At 36.5% G+C, this 19,263-nt stretch overlaps 1 protein-coding gene across 4 annotated transcripts in view; it reads right to left on the bottom strand.

Annotated features, from left to right (window-relative positions):
- Positions 1-114: 114 nt before the first annotated feature.
- KIF2A (kinesin family member 2A) overlaps positions 115-19,263 on the bottom strand; it is a 100,446-nt gene continuing 81,297 nt past the window's right edge. Inside the window, exons 15-21 of one of the 4 annotated variants that reach the window (XM_036761660.1) lie at positions 18,139-18,249; positions 14,114-14,181; positions 11,441-11,554; positions 9,872-10,022; positions 5,998-6,099; positions 2,761-2,896; positions 115-1,869 (exon numbers count right to left, since the gene is read on the bottom strand). In XM_036761660.1, the coding sequence (XP_036617555.1) occupies positions 1,784-1,869; positions 2,761-2,896; positions 5,998-6,099; positions 9,872-10,022; positions 11,441-11,554; positions 14,114-14,181; positions 18,139-18,249 (768 nt within the window). In that variant the 3' untranslated portion in view covers positions 115-1,783. The remainder of the gene's footprint in view (positions 1,870-2,760; positions 2,897-5,997; positions 6,100-9,871; positions 10,023-11,440; positions 11,555-14,113; positions 14,182-18,138; positions 18,250-19,263) is intronic. The other 3 variants (XM_036761666.1, XM_036761681.1, XM_036761672.1) reach the window with 3 other exon arrangements.

Below are 19,263 nucleotides of genomic sequence, written 5' to 3'. Positions count from 1 at the left end.
TCAGCTCTAGAGTTTATCTAGATACACCTGATTCAAAAATAGATGGAGAAATTAAATTAATTCACATGTATTTTTACAAGGAATTGTATAGAAGTAAATTCTCATCTCTAAGAGTTATTTATTTCATAGCTTAATTTATTAAACACATTATGAAAATCTACATTTGTATTTCAGTTTTCATGTTTACAGTCCTAGAAGTTTTTCCACCATGATACAATAAGGGCTTCCCACAGCCTGCCTTCCTATGGGGGTTGCAAATACTGAAATGGTGAATCTGGCTCATTTAGCTCTCTACTCATTGCTTTCCCTTTTGCTGCTCAGCATTAAATGAGCTAGCAGTTTCTCAATGTAAATTAAAACACAACTTCCTAAGGAGAGCTTGTTAATCTACTTTTTGAACTCTATTTGGGGAGGAGAGAGAGAGAACTCCTAGAGAGCTATATTTCTTCACCTAACAAAATATTTACATGAAATGGCAAACATTACTCCTTTGAAGATTAATCTGCCAAAAAAAAAAATAGGTGCTGCCATCTAAAAAGTGCAGGGTACCCTCACCATACTTTTGGTGAGAACGAAATTTCTTGGTGACATTGATCACAAAACGAGTGTTTGAAGGAGCTAAATGTGCACCTGTTCTTCATGGCACAGCTGCCTCACTTTTTAGCTGATTTCACTGTACAAGGAAAATATACATTGGCTACTTCGCCTTAAAGCAACCATATGACTCCACAAAACTACCTGTAGACCATAGTTAACACACATGCATCAAAAGCCACTTTCTTTTAACAGCGTATCATTGAAAAGTGTACTCGTCTAGATGTTAGTTGTACCATTTAAATAATGGCACACATTTGTAAGGATCAGAATTGCACTGTTATTCTCGTTAATTATCACACTGGCACAAACATTGCTTATCTGTATTACCCTAAGATACAACTCTTCTCAGTATTTCATTACCTTTTATTTTACATCAACTAATTTATATATTTGTCCTTTACAAATAAAATGCTAAGCAAATTGAAACCACGCTTTACGTTAAAGTCATAATTCCAGATTATTTTCTTTTTATACATTTAAGATGGAATGGTCCAGTGGCTTTGTCCACTGTCACAGATTTTAGTTCCGTTCAGTGATATGGCACGTCCTCCAAAGTGAACTAATCACACACAAAAAAAGTCTCACACATTAAAAATATACACACGATAAAGGTAATTTACACTGACAAATAAGGAATGTCATTTATTAAGGCTGTGCTTCATAAAGAGGAAATTTAGGATCGATAGCCTTAATCAAGGCACAGAGCTGGAAGAGGTGAGCACAGCTGTCTCTAGGAGAGGACAAGATATGTACAATCACTGATGAGGTATGCATGCACGCAAACACAATTTAAAACTGCTCAGTTGGTCTTTGTAGGAAAATTGAACAGTTAAAATGAAATGCTGTGGCTTTTTTTCCTTTAAAGAAAAGTCCACAGTCTTACTTCATTATCAAAAAAAAAATTGGCAAGGATCTCCAAATTTAAGCTTCACAATTTGAGTAAATGAAACATTCAACAAAATGCTTCACAAATCCCAATCTTGTTTGGTTGTGCCTCCTGGACTAGAAAGCATTTTGTAGACAAAGGAGTGTTTCACACAAATTGAAATGTCATTCTGGTGAAGAACAGGACATTTCCACAGACACTTTAAAAAAGTTTTTAAATGTTCAAATGGCCCTTGTAGCCAAAGCAATAAATGTTAGAGTATGGAGGGCTCCAGGGATTCTTTAGCAGCAAGTGCCCATTTTAAAGGGCTCGGGGTCTCTTCGGATTGATCTGCTTACTGGCCAGTTCTTCTTCTTGTAGAGCTGCACGGAAAGATTTCACTTTATCTTGGAAAAAGAAGAGAATAAAGGAATAAATATTATTTCATTCCATGTATAGAGAACACACTGAACTATGTTCTACATAGGTGGCTGGGTGTTAAATAATAAGAGGTCTAATACAGAGGTGACGGCTACATGCCCAGTGCAGCTTAAATGAGATTAAAATGCAAGTGGAATATATTTAACAAAACAAAAGAAAATACGAAACATAGATAAAATTACATTTAAAAAACAAAGTGATGTGGCCTGCCAAGATCCTTCTGTATCAATTACTGACCCCCGTTTCAATTTGAGTTTGACACCACTAGTGTAATACTCCAAACCCTTATTTTTAACCAACAGGCTTCTCTTACCCAATCTTCTCTCCTCCCCATGTTCTACCCTCAAATGAAGAGCTATAAATAGTGAACAAATGGTACTGACAAACCATAAAATAAATGTTATTTTGTGGTCTAATAATGGTATAATAACCAAATACAAATATTCATTGTCCAAATAATCAGTGATTTAAGAATTTTAAAAAAAATTTTTAGATTAAGTGATTTCCAAAATTATAGCGAGCAGTTTACATTTTCTGCTACTTTACCTTTTAATAATTTTTCATTGCATTAAAACACAAGATGCCACTTTCAAGGAAATGGGGCAGAGGGAGAAGTATATGCCAAAAGGAGCTGATAGTCCATGCTTCTCAGACGTTTCTCCCCACCCTTCTTCCCAAGTGAAAAAGCATTGTCTTTATAGGCTCTGAAGGACAAATCTCTAATAAGGACCCATGGAAATTAATATAGTATAGTTTTTACTAATAGTTTCTTTGATTCCCATTATAGCATGAAATAATTATTAACCAGTATACACATAAATAATTGCACCTTCAAAAGGATAAAAATAAAATTCTACCTCGAAGTTCAGTAAGAATGTCTATCTTTTGTTCAAGAATTGCTTCAAGCTGTGTAGCGTATGAATCTACATCATAGTCAACTTCTTCAGTCATTTCTAGGAGGGCTTTTTCATCTTCTAACCATCGAATAGATTCCTATTAAGGATGAGAAATTAAACACCTCAAGCTTCCTTACTGGAGACAGATTTTCACACATGCCCACAACCAGAATCAAACTTTTTAACTTGGCAGCCGACAGAAAAGCCTACATTTTTCCTTTTAGGGGGATGTGGATAGGAGAGATCTGGCCCCTAAATGTTAAACTGAATTTGTCATTCTTCATGACTTTACCAAGCTCCACCTTAAGGCCTGACATTAGAAAGCTTGGGTCACAGGTCAGAGGAGGTCAGCTCAGTTATTGCAAAAACCATAGGATGCACTTTTAAGTTTTCTTTTCAGATTTTTCATGGTTAAAGATAAAGCTACTCATAAATCTGGTTCATTTCTAAGACCCTCAAGAACAGGGAAGAATGACTCTAAAATCGCTCAATTTCCTTGCCTGGTTTTGAAGCTTCCGAGTCGTCTCACCCTATTTACTTGACAAACTTCAGTCACATTGTGGGTGGCTGGGGTGAGGAGGAAGGTCAAAGTCAGTTCCCAAACAGCCACAACCACAATGACAGGAGTGTTTCAAAGTCATGATACATGCCAACTAGGACCAACACATGTCTGTATCAATTTTAGGAAAAAATCAAGTTAGTCTATTCAGTTCAATAACTACCACTTCCCTAAGAGGCTGACACAATTTCTAGCAGGCTCAGAAATCTTTATTGCAGCTACAGGGACAGTTTGCCTACTGGTCCGATTATCTGCTTGAGAACAATTTTATATTCCTAAAACATGTAGGTGGCCCTAAGTTTCACTTAAACTGCATACAACTATGCCTTTCATTTACAACTTGTAATTATATAAACACTCGGACTACAAACAGATTTAAAGTGGGCACCTTCCACGGTACAGCTACCAAAATACCCAGGGTAAATTCATCAAAATAATCATCTGCCAGTCACCTTCATACCCTGGAAATGCTTTACATCACCTGCCAGTAAATGTTGTAGCTTATTTGTTGCAGCAAATAAGAGAATGATTAGAGGGAAAGGAATAAGCATTTATGAAGAGCCTACTATGTGCCAGGCACTGTGCTAAATGCTTTACAAATACACTTTAAATATTGTTCATAGGTTTTCATGCCTTAAAGAAACCCTCTACTTAAAAAAATGACATAATAACAAAAGGATGCATGACAATAAAAAAGCACTAAAAGGAGTCTGAAAGACCTGCTTAACAGAGGAAGAGAGAAGCAAAATAAAAGCTCAGGCAAATTAGTTCCATTTTCTGTGGACATGTGTTAATAATATGCCATCCTCCTAAGACAAAAGACCAAATGGCATCTAATCCTAATTCTTTTTGTCCTGAATATGGCTAAATGAAAAAAGCCCTTAAATCATACTTAGCGTTTTGGGAGAAAAGAACCTCAGTTAACTTTGTACTTCAGCATTTATAACACTTGTTAAGAGGTCCCATGCATGCACTCCCCTCTGAATTCTTTTTTGGTGGCATGCCCCTGCTTCCATGTTTTGTACATATTCCTTTAAAATTCTGATCTAATTAAAAGGCTCTCAGGGAAGCTGATGTAAGGTTGATGATAATTCCTTACATTCTGAGGTGTGAGAAGAGAGATAGCAATATCCATTAGGACAACCTTCTTATTCCAACAAAATTCTGAAAATCCATGCTTGAAACCTTATCTGCTTAGAATTATTGTATTTGTTTAAAAAAAAAAAGCCACCCTCCCACCCCTTCCTTTGTCTACCTACGTTAGTACAAAATTCCTAACAGCTGTATAACATCTGTGGGCCATGCGGAACCAGTCAGTCATCTGTCTTGTGTGGACCTAGCTGGTTTCCTGGATCGAGCTATTTCACTTTCCTACACCAAGCCAAAATGGGGACCAGGGAATGGCCATGAAGTAGAGAATACCCATACTGTACCTATGACTAGTCTGCATACTATTAATAAGCCCCAAAGTGAGAACAAGTATGAGCCTTTGCCTATGTTCCTTGAAATACCCAAACACTGAAGTCTCCCCCCCATTTTGTTCTCCTTAGAATCATTTGAGATGTCTATCTTCAGAATTTCAGTTTTGAGAGACGTCCACTAAAGTCACTTAATCCTATTTGCCTCAGTTTCCTCATCTGTAAAATAAGCTGGAGAAGGAAATGGCAAACCACTCCAGTATCTTTGCCAAGAAAACCCCAAATGGGGCCAGAAAAAGTTGGATATGACTGAAACAACTGAACAACAATTTATATCCAGAGTCATGGGTTCCATCAGCATAACTCAAGGTTCAAAACTGTTCTGTGGCCAAATTAGTTGGGACCTACTGTTCTAACAGAGAGAGGGGGGGGGGGGAGGGAGGGAGAGGGAGAGAGGGAGAGAGAGAGAGAGGGAGAGAGAGAGAGAGATAATATGAGACTATGATCGGGGTTCCTATCTCTATCTTATGATTCTAAGATGGCAATCACTTTTTTTTCCCAAGTTTGCTTGTCACATAACAGCCCTTACCAAAAATGTTCCCTATTGGTCAGGATGGGGTCCAAGGTTCCCATTCAGGGATAGTAAGCACCAATCGCAAAGGGATCTTGCAGCTCAAACTCTAATTCAGCATCTACCCTCCTAATTCGTTCCCCTCCTCTCTTAGCCAACCAACAGTCCTGACAAATACGTTGACTCTTAAAAGCTGCTCTGACAGCCTTTTAAGTAGCCCTAGTTATTAATGGCAGCCCAAATCTGCCAATAAATATGTGTATGGGAAGCACGTGGGGAAGGAGGACACTTCTTTAAAACTTGCCAAGGAACAGGAGAAATGCACAGCAGTTAAGAAGGTGACACATAAGTAGTTTTTATTATATAAAGAAAGGTAACTGCTGTACATTATGTAGTCTCTATTATTACTGAGTAATTCCTCCTTTGTTACTTTAACCTCATGCTACCCTTCTAAGCAGTAGTCTTATCCCTTCCTTTTCCTTTTTATCCTGGACATGACTTTATTATATATCACATACACATTTAAGGGGCCTAAGGAAACATGGAAAAACTTCTGAAACTTTTCAGTCAGGCTGCTGTATTACTGTCAGAGGACTAAAAAACATAGCTTCACAAGTCTAAAATTCCCATAAGACAATGTTTTGTTTTACCTGGAAAACTGCCCGGTGATCTTCTACAACTTGCTCTTCCATTTCCACCATCTGAGAGACAGCTTCATGAAAAGTGAATAACTGTGGAGAAACCTCCTCTTCCTAGAAATAAAAATAAACATCTCATGAGATAACATTGGTGCTTTGTGGTTTGTTTTTCCCTCAAAGGTAGGTCTCTAGTAGGTAAGAATAATATTACCATACTATCATAATTGACATTTATAGTGTTAATATAGAAACTTTCATAGTAAAATCGCATTCACTTCTGGCAGACCACAAGATGAAACTCATTTATGCTATCAAATTTATAGATATGGAAACAAGTAACTACCCACACACTTAAAAGCTTGCACTGCAAGGTCTCTCTAAACAACACCCCTTCAAATTCCACCCCTCAAAAAACTGACTTTATAGAAACATACCAGTTGTATAACGTGAGGCACACAGGAGGAAATATTCACTTGCTAAATTCCATGCTTAAAACAAAAGGGGTTATCACCACCTTCTGACATCCATTATCATATGCTGATATTTTCTGTTTCAAAGTTTAATGGACCTCCATCTTTAAAACAGACTTTAGATTATCTTTGCACAGAGTTTAAAACTACATCAGTCTATAAAACCTTTTACCAGTTCAGCAGTGACATCAGCATCACCATCATAGTAGCGGACACATCATACATTACCTCGTTTGACTTTTATAACAATGCTGTGAGGGATGGGCAGTACAATAGGTATTTAAGGCTTGAAGTACCAGAATGGGAAGTACTAGAAGTATTATTCTCCCCCATTTTACAGAGGACAAAGCTTAGGCTCAGGTTTTGTCCAGGGTCACACAGTTCAGTGAGTTTTAGAGGCAGAATTTGAATCCAGGTCTCCTGACTCCAAGTCTAGCACTCTTTCCATTATACCACTTTGCCTCTTGTAGACACATAACTTGTGACAGTGAAAAAATACTCTGACGAAGAACAATCTATCTGAGGAGTAATCTGTGTATTCTTGAAGTTTACTAAAGTATTTTTGGATTATCCGACCCTTGTGAAAAAGTTGGTCATGTGTTCTAGTTGAAAAAAATTAATTCAAATCAGCCTAGCTATGAATTCAGCTTCTCCTTAACAAGAAGAGGCATCCAGCTGTTAGGAGCAAAAACTTTTTAGCAAAGTCCCCAAACCTTTAACCCAGGTCACAAGTAAAATTATACTATTCTTACCATCACATCATCTTATGCCATCATAAAGGGAGAGAGAATTCTCTAATTAGAAAATGCAATCATACTTAAGTTCCTGTGATCTTCACAGAGTTTGAGCCTTTGATCCAAAGGATCTGAATATTAGTAATGAAACCACTAAGAATTCTACAGAGTCCTATACCAGTGCCTCTGTGGGGCTTGAAGTCAGTAGCAGCAATGTTAAGTTCTAAAGCTGGAAAGGCTTCAAAGACGAGTTCAACAACAAACTACAATGTTTGTTAGGGACCAGCCTAGATTCAGAGAGGTTTTAGCGTCAAAAAGCTAGTTACTGGGTGAGATGGGGTTTTTGGCCACTGCATCTTATGACACTTTTCTATCACAATTACCAGTATTATTCTTCTAGCCTCCTGTGCCAAAAACCTTGTGATGCTTTCCTATAACTGTCCTTAGTCTGAAGTCTGTCAAGTTTACTGGGTTTTTTTTTCTTTTGAAAGCCCTCTCAGCTTTATCACTAATGCTCTGCAGCATCTCACTGCATTCCTCTACTTCAGGCCCCGAATCACTGAAATAGTAAGATGCTTATTTGTGTAATGTTTTAAAAGAAGAGAGTGTAACACTTGAACCTCATGTAAAATCTGTGATAATAGTTACTATAAATAAGTATCGTTGTTCCCATTTTACATATGAGGAAAATGAGGCTTAGGTTATCTGACTCGGCTACAGTTACACTGCTAAGTATGGAAGGTAAAGTTTGAACCCAGACCTTCCTGAATCCTAAGTGTAACAACTCTATTCACTACACGAAAACAGCTCCTTAAATACCTTTTTAAATCTCTCACCCCTCACTCAAACACAAACTATACCACAATTAGAGTAACCATCCTTAAAGACATCAAATGAGACAAAGTATTGTGGTGAACAATAACAGAGGAAACAGTCTGAGCCATACAATTTTATTAGCAAGAAATAAATGACCTTGAATAAAGGGTAAGACCAATATCTTTGCTTTAAAAACAATCAAATAAGACTAATTAAAAGAAACAATTAACCAGGATACAAAATTAGGTAATTTGATTTTTAACTGGAGGAAAGATTATGGACTTTCCAAGTTGGGAGAGGGAGAGAGAACACCAGGAACAATACTGAAATCAGAAAAAAAAGTGTGTGTCCCCTACCATCTCCTCCCCACCGCCAAGTGTCTACATTTAATCAAAGGAACATGGAAACAGTAAGTTACTGGCCAGTATAGGACCAGTTTTCAGATAAGACAGATGGGGTTACTTGAGATGTGTAATTGTGAGAAAACACCTTGCATCAATCTTTGGATATGACTAGAGGTGGTCCAGGCTTCCCAGACACACGTAATTGAAAAAAGTTTTCTCACAAGACAGAAACTGAAAAGGATCTGTGCTCAGGCCAAATAAAGACAGGCAAAGAATACTTTTTTACATTTTAAAGACTTTTTATATTTAAAAATATGAAAGCTATTTTTAGCTCACCAACCAAATTTGGCCATATGGCAACAGTTGGTCAATCCTTAGACTAGGCTTAAGTGATGGAGAAAATGCTAAAAAGTAGATTAAACTCAGAATAAAAAAAATTGACATTTTAAAAAAGAAACTTTAATTTTGAACATGTCATTCTTCACCCCTGTTAAGCTAGTCTCCTCACTGTTACCTTCACATATGCTATGTTCATCAATGAACATTTTTGTGTTTTTACTAGTACCTCGCCATTGCGTAGAATGTCTTCCTCTTCCATTCTGCCTAGCCAAACCGCTCTCACCCTTCAAGGCCTAAGCTCAAATCCATCTCACCATGAAGCCTTTCCAGACTGTTAAGTCTAAACTGTTATCTATGCCTTAGAGTTTAGCATTTAATTTTTACAGTTATTTCAGATATATTGAACTGTACTCTCAAAAGAAGGCATAATTTTTTTGTCTTCCATAACGTTTAGCATAGTGATGGATGTAACACAGGCACTCAACCTGACAGAATGGTAATTTTACTCTTCACGTAGTCTACAGGAGCTGGGCAGTATAGCCCAGGTGTCCAATTCAATGAAGCACTAAAAGATGTGTAAAATCTAGGGCCGATACTCTCTTCTCCTGGAAGGGCCTGAAATAATTTCTCTGTAGCCTCTCTTTACAAGTCATGGAAACTAGGCAAGATCCCCAGTTGATATAAATACTCTTTCACTGAGTGAAACTCTTCTGATCATTTCCCACCTGGCTGAGGTCTTGGATTTCACAATATCCAGAAACTTTTCATTCCACCAGACGACATCACTCTGAAACTCACACCTCCTCTGCACCCCTGCCCCTGGGGTCCCTCTCTCCCTCTGGATGGAGAGGCATGCAGGTATTTCAACTCATCACTTCCCAATCTGTACTATTTGAAGTTATAATTATATAAAATAAGGTTGTTTGTTCCAGCCCACTAGAAATGTAAGGTACGAGTGGAAGCCCGCTTTAGGGGTTCCGTTATTTGCATTAATTTGGAACCTACCTGAACTCATTAGAATTCTTTTCAATTGCTTAAAAGGAAAAAAGGAAATGATAAAAGCATATGTCATGTGGCATATGTCAAGACTTGTAAGATTAGTTAAAAACAATGTAAGAAAGTAGTCTTAAATCTATTAGGTCATAATACGGTTAAATTAAGACAGTTCTGTTAAGTTACTTACATTTTGTTCACAAAGGAGTTTTAGGTCGTCTCTCTGAGGTGAGCTCCCTACACCCCACTGTGTCTCTAAATCATCAATCTGATTTGGAGGATGATGCATAATTGGACGGACTTCACCAGCAGCAGCTGGATCTACAGTCAATTCTTTTACCCTAAAAGTATACAGAGGATACTGTAAATGAACAAAGATTCATTCAGCAATACAATGCCAAAGTTTTATGACTTGAAGGCACTTTAATTCACTTAGTAAGAATGATGATGGCAACTTCGTAAGTTATTATTCTTCTCAAGTATGGAAGAACAAGGGTTATTTACCTTTCTGATTTAGACTACGGCACAATCATTTTAACATTCCTATGTCATGTAATCATTATAAAAACAAACATTTACTACATATAAATGAGGTATGGCGAGGGGGATCAGGAAACATTTCAATGCGTACTGAATTCTAATAATAGTAAGAGGACAGTATGGTATAGTGTTAAGAACACTGAACTTAACAGTTATGAAACCTGAATGTTTGTGATTGTAAGCAGATTATTTAATCTAAGACCCAGTTTTCTCATTTGTAAAATGGGGATAAAAGGTGTCTTGTCCTACCTCACAGGCCACTGTGAGACTTATGGGAAATAATTTATGAGTACTAAGTAAGTAAGGCTTTATTGGTGTTATTATTACTATTATTATACAATTAGGCAACTTTTTTTTGAAGGAGGGAAGGCAGGGCAATTGGGGTTAAGTGACTTGCCCAAGGTCACACAGCTAGTAAATGTGTCAAGTGTCTGAGGGTGGATTTGAACTCAGGGCCTCCCAACTCCAGGGCTGGTGCTCTACTCACTGCACCACCCTGCTGCCCCTAGGCAACATTTTAAACACCCAACTGGTCAATGTCATTTTTACAAAATACTTTGGCATGGAAAACATGGCATAACTGAAGGTTTTTTGGTGGTCAAATGCTTATTATATTTCTGCCATAAAGGAGAAAATAATGGAGCAATTACTCATTTTTCTTTTATTTAAAAAAATACGTTTTAAATTATTATTTTTAAAAGTGGATAAATTTATCAATCACTTAGACATTTACAAATTTAGAGTGGTATGCTTTTCAAGTTAGGGGTATTACATTGTTTGAAGGAAAGAAAAAAATTCACAAAAAGGACACATAGTATACATTTTTAAACAAATGGCACAAAATAATTTAGCATGCCACTGCCATTTTAATTAAGCTTACTAAAAGAACACCTCATTTACTATAAAGTTACATAAGCCAGAACTATTCTACTTAATATATAGAAAGGTGACATCATCATTTACAAAACCACATAAATATGGAGGGAATTAAGCAAGCTTGAATTCTATGGGAATAACTTAGAAACATAAATGAAGAACAACAAAAAAGAATGGATCATGCAGGACCACGACCACCACCACCACCACCACCTGCCAAACGAAATGAGAATGACAAAATATATAGTGGCTTAAGGCAAGGAAGTAAAATGTTTTGTTTTTAAATTTATCTCAAAAGAAAAACTTAAAAGAATAAAGATCTTATGCATAGAATGATGTAGACCTGGTGATCGAAGGAGAAAAGTCGTCATACTCATAGGAAGGAGAGAGATCAGAGCGACTGCCACTACCCTGTGAGAAGGGAATGTCTGATGGACTAATTCCAAACTCCTTTACTCTGCAGCACCAGAACAGCAGCAAATTAAAAGAAAATGCTCTTGTAAAGACAGTTGTATAAATGTAAATTTCATATTCTCATGTATCACTTACTGAAATTGTTTAAGAAGTAAAATCAAACATTTTTTGTTTCCTAACATATCAAATAGCAAGATGGTGTTCTTCTGTTGTGCTCAGGAACCAATCCCTTCCTACCTAATGACAGATCTTGCTCCCTATATTTATGTTTCATATTCTTCTATGCAAACTTTTCTTCTCCTCATGCCTCTTCCTAGAAGCATGCCTCAATCTGAAAGAAAATGTTCTTTTATATCCCTCTCATTTCCATCCACATTCTTATTCTTTTTTCTTCCTTTCCTTCCATTACTAATTCAAATAACAGGTCTTTTAAACCATCAACATTTCCTCAATTTCAGCACTGCAATCCTCACAATTTTATTCTAAGATGGCTTTTACTAAAGTTGCCAATGATCTCTTTTTAGCTTTACATTCACATTTCTTTGATCCAATGTTCAAAGCTTATTTTCCTAAACATTCCTTGCCCTGGCTTCAGATTATACCACAATCTCTCTGATTAATTCTACTTTGCTTCATCATGGTTATCATTAATGTCCAGAGAATGTGTTCCTATTCAATGGCACAAATACTCAGGGGTTTGTTTTTTTGCCCTTCAACCTTTATAATACTTGACTTTCTTGAGAAACTCATTTACTGCAGTTACAATACTGTCTGCAATTAACTATAAAATCTCTACCTCCACCTCTTCAGTCTTTCCATTATAAAATGAAAGCATGCCAAAATATTAGCACATCTAAAAATACAAACTAAGGTACTTAAAAATTATGCTACAAATAAAATGACTAACAACGTCAAGATTTTATCTATTTCTGACAAAAATAGAAATAATTAGATCCTGAGCAAATTCAATGAGTTTATTAAGTCTGTTATTTAAATCATTATTAAAACACATAAAATGCTGACCAATTATTTTCCATATCTTGAGAGAACTAAAGAATAAAACGAGCTTTAATGAAGCAAAAGCTTTCTTAAACTGTAAGAGTATTGAAATAGTAGATTAGAATGGGTTACCAAAGGCACTTGTGGGTTGTCTTGAAAAATCAGCAGGAATGTAGGGAATGGACAAACATGCCTCACAATTAGGCATTCATTTTCTTTTCTTAAGATCTTTCTAGCTCTATGATTCACTAAATTTTTTTAACCATTTAAAAAATCTTGGCAGTCAAATATTAAATACGTCAATGAGAAGTCTCCAATCTTTATTTAAGTATGACGTAACTTTTCTATATCTTGGTCTAAAAGGGAAGAAACTGCACGACATGGAATTTTGTTAGTTTTTTAATCCCAATTTTATTTTCACCTTTCAGAAAGCAATTCACAATCTCTAAAGATCCTCTGTCATGAGAGGCTGCATAGCATTTAGAAAGATTATTTTAAAAATTGGAGCCATCCCAAAAAGAATGGTCATGTGCCAACTTCTAGGATATAACATGGCAATATTCAAAAGTATATTTGTTTCTCTACCCCTAGCAAATATATGAGCCCTATGTGAATATTAGGATTTCCCTTCTTAATGATAAAATCCCAAATACCTTGAAAAATCAATTTTAAGGTATTAAGGTTTTAGCTCTATTTAGGATTCAAATGATATGAAGGTTAAACTTAGAAATGGATTTACAGTTTTTACAAATACAATGTAACGATAATGGTAAACTTATGTATTCTAATAAGATACTGACAGCTAATAAACAAGTATTTAGTAAGCAAATATGTGCTAGGCACTACGGATACAAATATAAAACACAATTCTGCCCTGATGGACTTATATTCCACTACCTAAGAAAGCAAATTAAAGCTCCTTGTATTTCAACCTCCAATAGAATTTTTAAACAAACAAATCTGAACTTCAAGTCAGTTTAAATGTATTTGTGTAAGTCAGGAAATATGAAAAAAGAACCTATCCAAAGCCAATGGATCACAAAGACTAAATGTTCAGTGAAAACCAAAGTGAGTAAATGGGCTCTAATACAAATTCTATTGAACACATCCATACGTCCAAATCAGGAGCTTCCAAATTTAAGCACTAACTGATCAAGCAGAAATTATTTTGCTGATGCTACTAATTCATACTGCCCAATCCAGAATCGTCATATGTGAAGAAGTCCACAGTGTCAGTGCTGTTGGGCTGGCTTTAACAGGTATTTGTGCATTTTCTTTGTATCCTCAGTGCCATTAACACAGTAAATGTTTGTTAACTGACTGTTTAAATAAACAGAAATAAAAGACTCATAAAGAAAAGTGTAATAAAATTTCTATTGCTATCACTTGATCCCCTCCACAACTGATTTTGATATTAGTAGAACACTTAAAATTATACAATGTTCAGAAACTTTTAAAAAATCATGCATAGTGAGGGTTTGTGAAGCATCTAAAGAATGAGGTCCGAACATAATTAGGTAGAATTTTTATAAGTGTGTTTTAAATGTAGTCAAATCTCTCCTATGCCCCCTTAAATTCCCAAATGGAAAACTACTTGCCATACCTATTTGCGTATCGTAATGTATTAAGAGTATTTTCACAAGATGCCATCCCTGGAGAGATGGTAGCAATCTAGGGGAAAACAGAATGCACAAGTCAAGGAAGTCTGTGGTAAACGATCAAGACAATAGAAACTGAATAGTAGATCTCACACACTGATAAAGGTGAAGATTCTGGCAATGAGACATGAAGAAATGAATAAATTCATAAAGTGCCTATGTTTCCTCCCATTTGTAGCTAAGTTTCCTTGAGAAGGTCACCTATGGGTGCCTCCATTCACTTTTCTCTCACCTTGTCTCCTCCAGAAGATTGCCCTCTCTTATCCCCCCATTCTCTCACTAATCTTCACCCTCTTTCTGTCTGCTGATTGATTCCCTATGGCCTACAAACACATTCATGTCTCCCTCATCCCCAAAAGGCCCTCCACTTTATGGGCCTATCCCCATTAGCTATTGTTCTATGTCTCTCATTTCTGTGTCTAAACTCCTCGAGATGGCTATCTATTCCTGGTGCTACCACTTCCTTTCTTCTTACTCTTCTTTGCAATCTGCTTTCCAGTATCATTGTTCTATTTAAATTACTCCCTCCAAAGTTAGTAATGATCTCTTAACTAACAAATCTAAAGGCCTTTTCTCAAACTGCATCTTTCTTGACTTCTCTGCAGCCTGTGACGTTGTCAATAACTCTCTTCTTGATACTTTCTTCTCCAGGTTTTTGTGACACTGCCCTCTCCTGGTTCTGGTTAACTGCTCTTTCTCAATCTCATTTGCTGACTTTCACGTACACATCATGTGAGGGGACCCCAAGGCTCTGTCTTGGGCCCTCTTCTTTTCTCCCTCTATACTATTTCACTTGGTGATCTCATCACTTCCCTTGCATTTAATTATTATCTCTATACAGATGACTAAGATCTATCTACTTGTCTATCACTAACTTCTCTCCTGACGTCCAGTATCCCACCTTCAACTGCCTATTAGGCATCTTGATAGACATCTTAAAACCAATACATACAAAACTGAACTCATTATCCCTCTTCCCAAAATCACCCCTCTCCTTAACTTCCTAACTATTACTGTAGGGGATGCTACTATTTCTAGTTACCTAGGCTCACAACCTTGGTGTCATACTGGACTCCTTACTCTTACCACCCCCCTCCAAATACAATCAGTTGTCAAATCTTGTCATTTCCACTTTTTTCATGTTCCTCCAATATGCTCCCTTCTTTTCTGACACTGTCACCTGGGGCAGACCCTTGTCACCTTTATGTCTAGATTAACAACTGAAATGCTAACCTGCACCATAGAATTCCTTTGGAATGATATTTAGATGTAATAGCTGTAGGCTGTGTGTGTGTGTGTTTGTGTGTGCGTGTGCGCGCGTGCGCGCACGCGTGCATATGCACATGCATGCACAATCTAGATTACATTGCTGTAGAGAGTTCCCAGTAAGGAAAAGTCCCTCTAACAGCGAAGATCAATAATTGTTCTGCAACTTTTAGTTTTTAGAGAGTTTATAGAGACACTGAGAGGTCTAGTAACTTGCCCAGTTTACAGTATATCAGAGGTGGGACTTGAACCCAGGACTTCTAAGGCTGGGAGGAGAGTGGGGAGAAAAGGAAATAAGCGTTTTATATAGCACTTAGTATGTGCCAGACACAGTGCTAAGCACTTTACAAATATCTCTCTCATGTGATACTCAAAACAACCCTTAAAAATGTTAAAAATCTCCCATTTACAGTCGAGTAAACTGAGGCAAAAAGAGGTTAAATGACTTACCAAGGGTCACACAGCTATAAAAAAATAAGGCTGATTTGAACTCAGCTCTTCCTGACTTCAGGCCCAGTGTTCTATCCAATGGACCACCAGCTGCCTTGGGCCTGGCTGGCCTTTACTCACTATAGCAAATGGTACATCTGTTTCTGACTCTTACGTTAGAAATTCTTTACTTGGGAGTCTGTGAACTTTAAAATAATCGACTTCCTCTGTAATCTTATGTATTTTATTTTATGCATTTAGCATTTAAAAGCATTATTTTAAGAAGGGGTCTATAAGGCTTCCACCATTCCACCAAAGTGGTCAAGGACATAAAAAAGGTTAAGAACCCTTGCTGCCTTTATTTTGAAGACAAGTATGATGCCAACAAAAATATTACGATGAATGCTACATGCATCTATCACTATGCTACTTTTGCTCATGTGTATATGACCCCATGTGTCCATGAGGGTCCTTGATGCGCTGGGGGCCCTTAAGTGTCTTATTACAGAAGTATGTGCATCTACATACATATACATATATACGTATACACACACATATACACACCTATACATGTCTACATATCTATTTTGTTTTTGTTTGAGCCACTGATGTGGACTGTTAACTCGCTGGCTTTAGATAGTTTTAGAAAGCTGCTTAGAAAACTGAAAATTAAAGGATTTTCTAGTAGTCAAACAGTCTATGTTGGAGGTAGGGCTGTGGCCCTAGAAATTCTTGACTTCAAAGTCTGCCCTCTATCTGCTTTGCTAAATTGCTTCTTAGGCAAATATATGTATGCATATATAAAAAAACATGTCTTATTAGTGGCAATGTGTCAAAAGTATGTAAAGTGCTACGCTTGGAGTCAGGAGAAATGGGTTCAAATACTGCCTGACACTTACAAACTTACCAGCCATGTGATATACTACCCACACTCCCCCAACAATGATTCCTTTAACGTCTACATACCGGAAGCAATTTCCTAGACTTATCTATCAAATTATAAATGAAGGAGGGAGAAGGACTCATGCTACCAAAATCACAGATATGGCATGTATTAGGGCATATTTTACTTAAAATTTGCTCATTTCAAGCAGAAATGATAATACTTTTATTTATCCCCAGGATATAATTTTAGCATATCAAATTTTAAAAACTTTTTATTTTTTTACTGTGAACTTATCAATAAATACCAACATTTCAATATGCAAGGGAAAAAACTATAAAAGAAACTGTTAACTTTTGCTATATTTTTTTAAAAGAAGCCTAAATATTAAATTTAACAAATAGTTACTAAATTTCTCTAGTTGAGTAACCACCTTCTCTTATTCTCTCTGGGTCCTTTCAAGCATCTTGCTGTTCTTTTTTTCATTTCTATAACTAATGCTAACCTACACAACTCCCTCCAAAACAGCTTTCCTTTGTAAGAAAATTTAAATATTTCATTTTTATAAATGGCTTTTCTTTCACACAACTTTATTATCTGTGAAGTTGCAATTTTGATAGTTTTGAGTTTCATATTGTTTACTTCATCATTTTTGATGTGACAAGATGGATATTTCATATTACAAGTTGGCAAGAATTCTACTCAGAACTACCTTAGGCGATATTAAGTGCCCCAGGGGCTCCAATGAGTTTCAACACTGTAGAAGGCAGAAAGGTTATAAGTGGCAGGGAGAACAAAAACTTAGTCACACACCACTTTACCCATTTTCTCTAAAAGGTACAAAGAGAAGCAACGGAAGCTTAAAAAAATCTCTTAGACTGAGCCTGCAGTTAGTAGGCAATGTATTTTTCTAAGAGGTATGGCTTTTACTAGGGGGATGGGAGGCTTAGTTATTTCTGGCTAGATTTTAGCTTTAATTCCATTGATGTAATACAAATAGGCATTTGCTGTACAAACTGTAGTCTTGGACAGCTGCCTAGTCTAAGCGTTAATGATATAAATGAAAACCAGTTGTGCAGTGGAAAGAAAACTGATTTGGAGTTCTAAAAACTGGACCTGGGTTCTAATCCCAGCTGTTCCAGTTGCGTGACACTGGGCAAATCATTTCACTCCTCTAGGCCAGAGTTTGCAATTAAGGGGTTGGATTAGATGGCTTTTAAAATCTCTTCCCTCTCTAAATCTATGATTCTATGCCTAGGGTAATGATATTTTTTGGTACATGTGTTCCATGTAACATATGATGAACAAAATGTACTCAAACATAATTTGTCCTGAGATTAGTCAGCCATTTTACCCTCTTCTCTGACTCCCCTGCCCCAAATAAAAACTTACCATGCATGTGCGGGAGTTTTCTCCTATGAATGAATCTCTTAGCACCTGAGTGAGTTTACTTGCTCTGAAGGGAGTATGAGGTTTATTTCTACCTAAGGCTCTGATGCACTCCTGAAAATTAAGAAATCAAGGTTTACATTTCAGTTTTCTGGGATTCCCCTCATCATAATCAAACTGACATACTTAAACACTGCTCTTGACACAGCACCTAACATTTAGTACCACAATTTTACTGATATCTAGAAATCTTCTGAAAATTCTCACAGGTGTTTCAATTCTAAACAAATTGAAGAAAAGGATAGTAAGGGAAAATGTTTCAAGATGTTTTACTGAAATGGTACTTTTAAAAACTTCTGAGATTTTTAGAATCTCAGAAATAGTAATACTTGCATAATATAAAAGTGAAACAGAAGTGTTAAACTTCAAGTCTTTTAGAACCCTCAACAAATAGTGTAGGTCCAGTTAATTTGAATAGGTTTAAAAAAAGATGACATTTGGCTTTCATAAATGACTTCAATTGTATTATTTCCTACTTTAAGAAAATATGTAGGAGTGACTTCCTATAAAGGTTGCTTCTGTTTTATCTACCAATGGCATTAATTTTCATTCTTGGAAGCACAGAACAAAAATGGTTAATAGAAATGTGAAACCCAAGATAAGCAGCAAGCTGGTGGGAGTACACTCAAAGTATTCCTAGTTAGTTACCCCAGTGAGTTGAAGTCATCACACTTGGATAAATGATACCCCAGGTTATTGAAAGAACATGCAGACAACTGCTACTGATGATTTTTGAGAAATCTTGGCAACAGAAGTTATATGGAATTGGAGACAGGCATGTCCCAATTTAAAAAACAAAAATAAAAACAAAGAAGGTAGATTCCGCAAACTAAAAATCAGAGAACTTGACTTTTTAACTCTACAAAAATCCTAGGATATCTTCCTACGCTTAAAAAAGTGATCATTAAGAGAGCCAAAAGGAATTCATCAAGAACAAATTGCCCAGACTAACTTCATTTCCTTTTTTCAGGGGAAAGGGGAATCTGATAGATTTTTAAAAGGGTATACATAGTGTATATAACATTTAGCACCATCTCTTATGGCATTATGGAAAGATACAAACTGAAT

Source organism: Trichosurus vulpecula, chromosome 1, assembly GCF_011100635.1.
Source record: "Trichosurus vulpecula isolate mTriVul1 chromosome 1, mTriVul1.pri, whole genome shotgun sequence".
Taxonomy (NCBI): Eukaryota; Metazoa; Chordata; class Mammalia; order Diprotodontia; family Phalangeridae; genus Trichosurus; species Trichosurus vulpecula.
Note: the sequence above shows the minus strand (reverse complement) of the source record. Positions and strands in the feature narration are given on the sequence as shown.